The following is a 12,598-nucleotide window of genomic DNA, read 5'->3' on the forward strand; positions in this document are numbered from 1 at the left end:
GAGCTATTTATGAAGAAAAATTAAGGGAAGATGAGACACAGAGACAACCTAACATAAGGGGTATGTGATAAGTGCTACAAAAATTGTATAACTAGTGTAAAAAAAATTTAAAACCAAAAGAAAATGGTTTTTGTCAGAATTATCAGAAAATCAGGGAAGTTATTCTGAATAAGCCAAAAGTAACTTATAACCTTTCATTGTAGTTATTACATTTTATTTGTTTTAGGGTTTTAACTGAGTCTTGAGCAGAAGAAAAACATGAGCAAAAGGAACATTTTGCCTGGAAGAAATGTAAATGTAAATGTAAATGTAAATGATTCTAATTCTTTCACTTGGACTTCATAATGCATAAATAAGTCATTAAGTATATGATATACAACCTTTGTGAGCAATCTCAACACTGCAGAGTAAGTGTGGTTCCAGAATAGTTTTCATACTTAAAAAATACCAAATTTTCAGGCATGTAAGTAAGTAAGTAAGAAATAAATAAATAATTTAAAAAATCTACCTTTCCTTCATCCATTGGATTATCACTTATATGGACAACAGGTCCTGGGTGAGATTTAGATGACCTAAAAAAAGTGAAGATTTTTTTTTTCACAATTAAAAATTTCAACATAACTACATATTCATTACAATAAAAATAATGAATGGAAAATAAAGATGTATTTACAAAGGCTGAAAACATTTCAGTAAGTAATCAAAACAGATGTATAGTTCTTACTATGGATCAAAATAGGAATCAGGTAAGGTGCTGAATTTTACACTGATACAAGCCAGCAAAATTTACAATTATGTACACTTTCTGTGTAGGAGAGAATCTTCAATTTAGTATTTTAGCATAGAAAATTTATTTCAAAGTAGAATTCTCAAAGTTAATATTTTAAAATAAAGCAACTTCTAAAATATCATTATCTTATTTTACCCAGTTCTGGCCTCTGATTGGGGTATCTTAGCAGGTCTACAGTTCACACCAAGAATAGGAAAACTTCCATTATGTTTTTTAAAAAAATCAACAAAAGTAATGCCACTAATACTTACTGGAGAAAAAGAAGTCATACAGATAAAAATGTAGCTGAACTGATGCCTCCAGAGTAGAAATAAGCACCTCCCTATTCATAAACTCTGAGGGTTGAGAGACCAGTCCACTGCATGAGAGCCACTTGTGAAACCACAAAAGCACCTACACAAGGCCTACCCACTACATGTTGTGATAAACTCAAAAGAACAGACCTCAAAAACCCATATCTTGTACCAAGGAACTGAGATATGATAACAACGTCCCTGCCAAAGGAAGGAAAACGAGGCTTCATACATCATTACAGCTGCAACAACGTATCACTTAGGAGATATGCCACAAATTTATCCTTATGCCAAATTCTGTGGAATGCAACAGTACAGAGTTATTTATTTAAAACCAAAAAGAAATGTTAAAAATGAATCTTGCCAATATCCTTAAAATCTGATTCTTATGTCTAAATAATATAAGAAAAAATTTAAGAGAAAGAGAAGATTCAAGGCAGGGTAAAGTTAGCAGTAAAGATCCTCAGGACCTTGTATACAGTACAACCCAGTTTTTGTTGTCATTACTGCTAAATAAAAGCAATCACCACTATATCAAAATTAAGGAAAATGAACTACCAAATTAATTCTGCAATGTACATTGCAAACATTTACACTGTATTTGGTGATTATTAAAACAAGTAGTGGTTTAGATCAGTGTTTTCCATATATTGGTGGCAACCCATTTAGTGGGTCATGAAATCAATTTTGTGAGGCATGACTAAACATTTGAAAGAAGAATTAGCAAATAAAAGAACACAAGAAAATTGGAATGTTTTTCACCCAATAAGAATAATTGTTTTATTAAACTTGTGCTATAGTTTATACATATGTGAACACATTTACACGTGTATATATCTATATAGATATACATATATAAAGCATTTAATTTTACAAACTGCCAACAGGGCAATATTTATAAAAGTCTAATAAATCTGTATTTAATATCAAAAATGTCTGACACATTTAATTCTATATTTATTAATTAGCTATGACACAGTATTATTATCATATATGGTACTGATACTTTCAGATATGGAATATTTGCTCAAACTCACAGTTCAATGGCTTTATTCCACATAATGACGTAGCCTGAGAGTGTGAAGGACTCCACATTCACAATGTGTATATTACCTCGTTCAGTGCCCACATAGAGCCATTTACTCTGAAAAGGCAGATGGCAAAATGTAACCCTGCAAGAGAAAATATATTCAAGAAGGAAATCAGGGAAATATCTGGTAAATTTTATTAACTGTATTAGAGGGTTGATAATGACATCTACAGTTTAGGAAGAGCAAAAAAGATAACCATCAGATTTATCAACTCACTGTAATTAATATTCAACTATGCTAATTCAACCTAAATGTCAAATGTAGAAGTCCTTATAGTAAATAGACAGCATGGCTTGACAGAAAGAAGATGAGTTTTAAAGTCAGTATGTGTTTCAAGTCTGGCTATGTCATCCACTACCTGTGTTCTTTTGGACACACCACAAATTTAACCTTGAAGCCACAAACTGGGTCTAATACTCACATCACCCATAGGTACTACTGAATTTCTCAGGAGTTGGTTAACACACTAATCCCTCTCAGTACCTGTACTTCCTATTTCTTCCAGGCAAAATGTTCCTTTTGCTCATATTTTTCTTCTGTTCAAGACTCAGTTAAAATGTCATCTTCAGTCAAATTTATACCCCAATACTTTTGTGTCTCTATTTACACTAACCTGGAAGTCTCTGGAAGGGCAAAGATCCCAGATACTCAGGCTTGGACAGTGACATGGGTATATACTCAACCTATCTTATTTTATGTCCTGATGATATAAGAGGTCTTCATTTAATAATTTACATGCATGTATTAAACTTTATTATCAGTCCAACAATTCCAAACATTTTCTGCATAAGCTTACTTGATTACAAGGTAAAGAATGAAAACTATCTTGTGCTTTTTGTAGAAGTTATCTTTAGTTAAAAAAAAAAGATAGTATGCTATGAAACCATGTAATGCTTATTTTTTGAGACTACCTATTGTGTCTCTCAAAATACACTATTTAAAATTTTAATTAATACACAACAGTAATAATAACTGCTAGGAAAGATACAGAATACAGAACATTTGCTATTCCCATTAACAAATTTCATCACAGAGAATTTTCAACACGAAAACACATCAAATATATACATGTAAATCATGGTCTCACTATTTCCTAGAGGTAATGTTCATTTAGGTAATTACTTAAGGTTCATCATCTATATTTTCTGTTCAGTGTTTTATATGATAGAGTATCATTTTTCCAAAGGATTTATGTAAATTTAACAAAGCAAGGAAATGTCTACTGAATCAAAAAACATTTTACAGTACTTTATCACTTCACAACAACAATAAATTTCACAGTCATATAGGTTTCAGAATTTAGAATTTTCCAGATTTTAGAAAGGCACATAATGAATATTTTGTGTATAACCTAATATGGGGGTAGCATCTCATAAACACACTATTTCTGAGGTATAATTTTTGGCAGTCTCTTTTTTCACTTCAGATAAAATTGTCATATAATGTTAGTTTCAGGTGTACAGCATAATAATTCAATATATTTATATATTGTGACATGATCACCACAATGAATTTTTTTCTTCTTGTGAACAGAACATTTAAGACCTGCTCTCTTAGCAAATTTCAAATATACAATACAGTATTATTAACTCTAGTCACTGGTGGTTTCTTAAAAAGTTAAACATACACCTGCCATATGATCCACCCATCCCATTCTTTCCAAGAGAAAGAAAAACATTTGCCTATACAAGACCTGTACCCAAACGTCCACAGCAGCTTTCCAAAAGCCACAAACTAGAAATAATCCAAATGTCCTTCATTTGGTAAACAGATGAGTAAACTGTGTTATATACTTAGAATACTATTTAGTAGTAAGTGGGAGTAAACTAGTTATATGTGCAACATCAATGAATCTCAAAATCTTTAGATAAGTGAAAGCCAGACAAAAAAGACATACTGTATGGTTCCATTTAGACACAATTTATATGCAAAAGAAAGTGCAAACTAAAATTTACTGTAACAGAAAGCAAATCAATGGTTGCCTGGAATTAGGGGGGTAGGGACTAGCAACAGAAGAAGGAAGGGACTACCACAAGGGAACATTTTGGGGTGATGGGTAGGTTCATTATCTTGATGGTGGTGACAGTTTCATGAGTGTATACATATATGTGTCAAAACTTATCAAACTGCACACTTTAAATATGTGCAGTTTATTGTATGTCAATTATATCTAAATCAAGCTATTTTAAAATTTTTTGTTTTCAGAGATATGTGACTTGAGGAATTATGAAACAAGATTCGTGACTCTGATTAATACATAGGCACAAGCTCTGGAGTTAAACTGCCAGGATTTAATTTCCAGCTCTGCCACTCACTAGCATGTGACCTCCTGTAAACTATTCAATCTCTCAGGGCCTCAGTTTCTAAGCAGTAAAGCACATCTACCTGTGTTCACCAGAGGATTATATAAGACAAAGCATGATAGATGCTTAAAATGGGGCCTGACACAGAGAAGTGTTCTATAAATGTGAGCTAATTATTAAAACTAAGTGACATTCTACCAATTAGAAGTTATAGGCAAATTTTAACAACATGAAGAAAATAAAAGTACAATAGCATGCCTGATATAAAATGAACAATGCCATAAATATCCTAAAAACAACTTTTCATTTGAAATGTGCCTTAAACTAAAACATGACTATAGCTTAAATATTTTGAAAATTCAAAAATAATTTCAAACTAAGACAAAAATAATGACAGTTTGATTACAAAAATCAGAAATACCCAACTTCTTGATCTGTTCTACTATTTTGCAATTCTCCATTCTTCTTCACTCTTCAAAAGCAGTAGCTACTGGCTTGCTTAATACAATTATATGACCTATCTTTGATTTTAAGATTAACAAAATTATTTAAATAACATGCTTATAAAGTTTATCTTATCTCCTTAAGGGCAGAGATTTTGGATATATCATACAATATTTTCTGTTCCTAGCAGAGCAACATCATACTGTAGCTGGTTCTCAAATATTTAAAGAATGAAGAATAAATTCTTTACTGTTCAGAAAAAACTCTAGAACTTTCCCCTAGATTCACTTTTTCTACATCAGCTATATCGTAAGATTTTTTTCCCCCAGTTAACTATAAAACCAGCTTATATTGCTGGGAAATTTTAAGCATCTTTACATTTTTCAGAAATGAGAACTATTTAATGTTTAACATTTAAAAAAAGAACTTAAAATGTTCCTTAATTATCTGGCACCAAGACTTAAATGTGGTCCCTAGAATGAGTCTCATACATTCTTTTCCTTTCTTTTTTTTAATGGAAGTATGGTCATTTTACAATGCTGTGTCAATTTCTGGTGTACAGCATAATGTTTCAGCCATACATAGATGTATACATATGTTCCTTTTGACATTCTTTTTCACTATAGGTTACTATAAAATATTAAACATAGTTCCCTGTGCTATACAGTATAAACTTGTTTATCTATCTTATATATGGTCGTATCTGCATATCTCAAAATCTCAAGAGTCTCACATATTCCTAAAAAAATACAAATTGTATGAGTGTATTTGTATAATGTACTACCACATTTAAAAATTACTCTGTTCCATTACTACCTTCATTATGGCACTGAATAGTCATTTCAAACTTAAAAAGAGTTCAGGTCAACAGATGTAAAAATTACTGAAAATAAATAGAAAGTTTCAACAATGAACTAAATATCACATGAGGCAAATTATTACAGTGATGGCCTCAATATATGTCATCTCCCTCCCTGTATCCTCTTGCTTGTGTAGTCTCCCCTAATATTGACTCTAGAATTGACCATCAGACTTACACTGGGCAATGGAACTTAAGAAGTTGTGCCACAAGCAGAGATTTGAAAAGTACTTACACACTGAGACTTTTGGAACCCACCTGCCACATGGTAAAGCCTAGAATAACCTTTTGGAGACACTGGCCCAGCACAAACCCAGCGCCAATCACCAGACATGTAAGGCAAGCTTGATCATCCAACCCAGCTGAGCAACAAAATGAGTGTGGTCCTTAAGTGACTACAGGGGAAGACCACTCTTGCTGAACCCACCCAAGATGCTGATCCACAGAACTGTGAGCAAACAAAATAACTGTTATTTTAGCCTCCTAAATTTGGGGATTTTTTGATAAGTAGCAATAGATAACTGATCACATAATATCCACTCAGCTAAAATTCTTAGTTGAAAATGAAGAAAAGCTATAAAAACATATTCGAAAACAAATTCTTATAGATTTAGTATCAAAAAGACCCTAGGGAAATTAGTAATGCAAGCAGTATATGTATCGTGAAGCTAAAATATTACCTTAGATTAAAATCAAATTCAAGACTACTGTTTTTCATGTACTTTTATTATAAAGATTAACTTTTATTTTAAGGTGATACAGATCATAATAAATGACAGTGATTTCAGTTTTACTGATACCAGGAGACCAAGTTAATTTAAGTTTATGTGTTGACATATAATTAAAGCATAAAGTTACACCAAAAAATTTATAATATAGTTGAGATTCACATGGAAACATTAAAAATGCAGTAAACACTAATAAGGTTATATTGTAAGAATGGCATATTAAATTGAGACTGAAAAGGTACTTTAAAATGGGTAAGCTGAGCCAAAAAAGGAGTCTGACTGAAACCAATATGTTGGAAATACACAGATAATAAAGTTAATTCTCTCAGTGTGTCACTAGATAGAGCTGCATTCCAAGTCTCTACACTGGACTTACCCTACACAAAGTGTTACTGGAAACACAGTAATTTCTCTATTTCCTTGAGGGACTTAAAAAAATGTATAACATGTTACGTGCTAGGAAGTGATACATATATCCTATTCACTACTTATCCTTACCATCAGCCTGTCAAAAATTATGTAGTCAATAAGCACCATATTTGGAAAATTTACTATCACCGATTTTCTTTAACAAAAGACATACACAGCTACTATACTGAAATTAATCATCCATAAACAAGGGCATAAAACACAGATGATTACAATTTTACAGTTTAATCCATAGAAAGAAATATGATCCAATAAGCTCTTCTACATGCCTATATCATCATTAGGTCAGCTCAGTATGACAGGAAATAAGTTATCACTTTTATATTCTCAGCAAATATCACACCATCTTGCAAATAATAAGTATTCAATAAATATTTGTTAAGTGAACAAATGAACTATATAAAATGTGAGGATTTATTATGTTAATTAACAAAACAGATATTCTTGACTTACTTTCCTCTCTATCTTCATGGCCTGGGTCTAATTTGAACCATTATCACTGACTGTTAAATCAATTCCAAGCTGCCCCAAGAGTTATCTTTTCAAAGCCAAGGGAGATCACACACACCATTATCCATCTTGAAAGACTCTTAATTACTTCCTATTTTCTACCATAATGCTTCTTAAGCAATATTTAGTGACACTTTGTGGTACCAGTGTCTGCGCAAAGTGGTTATAGATATAAAGTGTGCTGGATTTGGTCAACTGGTACTTGGCATCCTCTTCCATATCCTTCTATATGCCTTCCTGCACTGCAGATGCTAGAAAGCTAAACTTACATACACCAGACTCTACTACAGCTGGAGTTCTAGATGAGATTAAGTTTCAACTGACTGGATGTGCTTAAATCTGTAGGCAAAAGTGAGGCAGAAACCTTTCTGTTGCTGTTTCTGCTGATAAGAATGTTCATGGAGACCTGAAGGGTAAGAGGCACTGAAAGTGGTAAGAAGAGTTTTGGGGACCAGACACAGCATTCCTAAGCCTACCCCTGAGAGCCACATGGTGGGAGGCAGTAATAGTAAGTTCTAAAACTCAACACGCTTCCAAACAAACTCATCAACAGCTCTATCCTTGAATTAAATCCCTTTATGCTAAAATGCCTACAGTGCTTTCTGTTCCTATGTTGAACCTTGACTAATATAACAAAGAAATGCACCTAATCTGCAACTTACCTATATGATAGTATATCCCAAAATATCCACTTATAATGTATCTTGTTCAGACAATGTTATTCATTCAATGATTTAAAGTTGGAAAAAAGTTGAGAATATAATTTTCTTATAATTGCATAAAAGGGCTTTCAGGAAGTAGACCTTGCCCATCTTTCCAAAATTATCCTCTCTGTACTACACAGCTAGCAATGTCTAACGAGACACAGTTCCCTAAACATGTGAGATTGCTCTATGACTTAGCATACTTGAACATAATGAAAATTCCCTTTCCCCTTTGTCATTGTAAGAAATTCCTACTAACCCTACAAATATGTTTATATGAGCTCCTTTAGTAATGCTTTAACCTAAAATTCCCAAAACATGGTGATATATCCTTTTTCTGGTTAATCTTTAAAATTTATAACAAATTTCATTACATTTATATTATATTATGTTTTGCACTGCATTGTAATTAGCCATTTCATCTCTCTTAGATAATTATAAACCTCCACATCTTTCCCAGGATTTATCACAGTATTTGCATGACCAGAATATTAATATTTATCAAATGAATTAATACAAAAGAAAATTAAAAAGAAGCAAGTATTTGACACTTTTCTTAAATTAATTGTACTTTATACTGTCCTGCTATTAGATAGAAATTTAAGTTTGCATTAATAAACAGGGAAATGTATTAAAAACAGAAGAGTCAGCTGAAAGCAATTTATGAATCAGTTCAAAGGATTTCCTTTTTATTTGTAGTCCCATATATCTTTTCTGATAAACTGTCACAGCTACTTTAGAAAAATCTTCATCATATCTATAACACAGCAGCACAATGTAGTAAGTGTTCTGAAAAATAAGCTTCAGAGATCTTCGAAGGTCATTGTACATTTGTATTGATTTACTATATTCTTTATCAATTACAAGTTAATTTTTCTAAATCAGTCAAGAACTTGTGGAAAAATGTCCAAAAAAAAAATCATGGTATTAACTGTTCTTGTGAAATGTGACCTTAAACACCATCAATGACTACCAAAAAACTGAATTATCAGTAAGCAAAACAGTGAATATCAAATAGGGAAACAGTATATGTCAATTACAGGAATAATGAATAACATCTGAAAAAAACTTTTCCTGTTGTATGGGTGATTTCTTAAAGTTTTGTTTTTAATTATCTTGAGGAATGAAGATGCCAGAGTGTTTTTATATAACAAATGCTATGATTAAAAAAAAGCAACCTGGTACTCATTAGTAACTGCTACCTACACTTCTTTTTTATCCCCTTTTCTATATTAGATTGTCCTTTACTGTTTGGGTAGATATACTCCAAATATCTTTCAGTTTATGGCTTGTGTCTTTTTTATTATTAAAGAAATATTTTCCTCTCGTTCTCTCTTTACACACACATGCACACACACAAACACACATACACAAATATGACCCTATTTGCACATTTATGCAAACGTACTATCTCAAATAACTTTTTAAAATTAGTTTTTACTATGTTTGTCTCTTCTAAAATTTACTCTCTCCATAAGTCATGTTAACAGCCTAGAACAACATATTCTTCCATATTGTTTCTTCATGTTCATAAAATACACATATAAGATGACATAAATAATGAGTGGGGAGGGAGTCATTGTTTTTAAAAAGAAGAATATTGTACAAATTATTCTGAATTTTGTGTTCTTTTCTATCAGCACCTGATGGATGGAGTTTTGTCTTTTAATTCTGTGGTGTGTTGTACAGAATTTTTAACCCTTTCCTTTTTAGCTTGTGTTTTTTTGTGTATGCTATTTAAGCATACCTTGCCCAGGTCTTACAGACATTCCTTGTATTACTTTCTTTCAAGTTTTAATATTTCTATGGTCATTTCACATTTAAGTCTTTAACTGGTTTGCAATTTATTTCAGTCATGAAGTAGGGACCATTTTCCCCCATTTATATAAGAAATGTGTGTGTGTGTGTGTGTCTCTCTCTCTTCATAAATATATTTCTGGAGTCCATTTACTGTGTTTTCATTTATTTGTCTTCCCCTTATAATTACTGTACCATTTAAATTTCTACACCTTTATAAACATTTTGATATTTAATGAAATAAGTCCTATAATCTCATATTTCTTTTTCAAAACTGTATTGGTTATTCTGAGCCTTTCTTTTTTCCATATGAATTTTAGGATCAGCTTACTAAGTCCAATGAACAGTGCTGTTAAAATTTTGATTGAAACTGTACTGAAGTTAAGGATGTAGGAAGCTCTCCATTTGTTTAAGTCTCTTCTTATTTCTTCAATAAAGTTTTAATATTTTCTTCACATCGACCTTATACATTTTGCTAATGTTATTTTTAAGAATATTATAATTTTTGTTGTATGATCTGTGTTTTCTTCCCCTTTTTCCTTCCATTTACTTTCAAACTTTGTGTAATTATGCTTTAGGTATATCTTTTATAAACAGTTTAACAGCTGTATTTTGTTGTTTTTTAATTCAATCTGAAAAAAAAATCTCAAAATTTCAGCAGGTGAATTCAGTATATTTCCAATGATTTTGATTACTGATATGGTTGAACTAATTTTTTCACCTTATTTAACCATCCTTTTTCTTTATAACATTTTTTCCTTTTCCTGACCCCTGTCTGTTTTCTTCATTTCCTTTTTACCTTTTTTAAAATTTGAATATATTTGATTTACAATGTTGTGTTAGTTTCTGGTGCACAGCATAGTGATTTAGTTAGACATATATATATATTCTTTTTCCTATTCGTTTTCATTATAGGTTATTATTACCAGATATTGAATATAGTCCCCTGTGTTATACAGTAGGACCTTGTTGTTTAGGACCTTGTATATATAGTAGTTTGTACCTGCTAATTCTAATGGTTTTAATATATATTTTCTATCCTAGTAGTTACCCTTATGCTTCTAAGACACATTTCATTTTATAACTTTCTAACAAAGTCTGAAAGAATAAGTATGAGTATAGAGGTGGTTAGTCAGGTAAGTGTTACATATTTTTAGTTCCTTCACAGCTGATAATGTCAGAACATAGCTTATAAAGGTATTTCCAATTCTAATAGTTATGTCAGGAGTTCTCTGAGCATTAGTCAGCCTAAAGATATTTTAGCTCCACAAAATTTTCTTCACTTAGGCCTTTGACCACTACTCTCTCCATTGTTCTGTTTTCTATTGTATTCGCCACCAAAAAAAATCCCTACAATTCTTAGGCTGAAATCTCCATCCTTTGCCTTTGTCTTATCACTGTCTCTGTTTTTATTCATCCCATTGCCCTAAAGTATTTTTATTTTTAAGAAAATTACAATAAATGAATTTTAACTTTCAGAAGTTAAAGAGGATAGAGATAAAAATCACTACTAATAAATTCGATATCACTAAAAAAAGAGTATGGCTCCATTTAGAAGACAATGAAACAGACCAACTTCTGATAAATCACTAAAAACATGGTAGGATAAAATAAAGTGAGAAAGGGAATATAGAGAATATAAAAATAAGTTTAAATACACTGGAATGCAATGGGATATAAGCCTCTCATCTTAGTGAAATTCATAATATTCTGAATCATAAAATTTATTTAAGAAAAAGACAAAAAGGATCAATACTATGGATAAAACGGAACATATTCAAGAATTATGTCAAAAAATTTCTAGTCCTAAAAAGTTTACATATACTCTGAAAATATTCAGAAAACAGATAATTCCTCTATTAATTTCTCTATCTGACCTAGAACAGGAAGGGAAGAAAGAGAAAGACAGACAGACAGAAAGGTTACTCAATTCATTACATGAAGGAAGACTATCCTGATACCAAAAATGACAGTAAAAGGAAGAAAAAAGTTATATTCTAGTCTCATTTTTGAACAGAAGTAAAAATCCTCAAGAATAGATTACCAGTCATATTTAACAACATAAGAGAATTTTCAACCTTATTCAAAAAATTTCACAGGCATACAAGAAAGCCTAGTGTTAGGAAATCTATCAACATCATAAAATTAAATCAATAGGGAAAAGGGAGGTGAAAAATCACATGTTAATTTTAAAAGATGCTATAAAGGCATTCAATTAAAATTTAATTTCCATAATTAACAACCAATTCTTAAGGGAAAAAAATTCTATCTTAAACCAACATCCTACATTATGCTTAACAGTAAAACCCTAGAAGCAATATTTTAAAATTATTACAAAGAAAAAGATACTTGCTACCAATAACATCACTGAACACTGCTCTGGAAATTCTTGCTAATACAGGAAGGCAGGAAAATGAAAAATAAAATCTTCATCTGTATTTTGAAAATCACTGCCAAATTATTACAGATAGAAGTCTGCTGTATCTCCCAGGTATGCTGGTTTAATAAAAAGAAATCCACTGCTCAAATCTCTTTATTCTCCCATCTCAGTCTTTTTACAAAGAAGAAAACATTTAAAAGCTTTGCTATGGGCCAAGGACCAAATAGCACTCCAAGGATAATCAAACAACCTAGCTAGTTTTGGATTAGT

At 31.4% G+C, this 12,598-nt stretch overlaps 1 protein-coding gene across 6 annotated transcripts in view; it reads right to left on the reverse strand.

Moving 5' to 3' along the window:
* STXBP5 (syntaxin binding protein 5) overlaps nucleotides 1-12,598 on the reverse strand; it is a 153,784-nt gene that overhangs the window by 102,866 nt on the left and 38,320 nt on the right. For all 6 annotated transcript variants that reach the window (XM_074368210.1, XM_074368208.1, XM_074368206.1 and 3 more), the window contains exons 5-6: nucleotides 2,121-2,255; nucleotides 509-572 (exon numbers count right to left, since the gene is read on the reverse strand). In XM_074368210.1, coding sequence (XP_074224311.1) covers nucleotides 509-572; nucleotides 2,121-2,255 — 199 coding nt within the window. The remainder of the gene's footprint in view (nucleotides 1-508; nucleotides 573-2,120; nucleotides 2,256-12,598) is intronic.

The sequence above is a fragment of the Camelus bactrianus genome, chromosome 8, assembly GCF_048773025.1.
Source record: "Camelus bactrianus isolate YW-2024 breed Bactrian camel chromosome 8, ASM4877302v1, whole genome shotgun sequence".
Lineage (NCBI taxonomy): Eukaryota > Metazoa > Chordata > Mammalia > Artiodactyla > Camelidae > Camelus > Camelus bactrianus.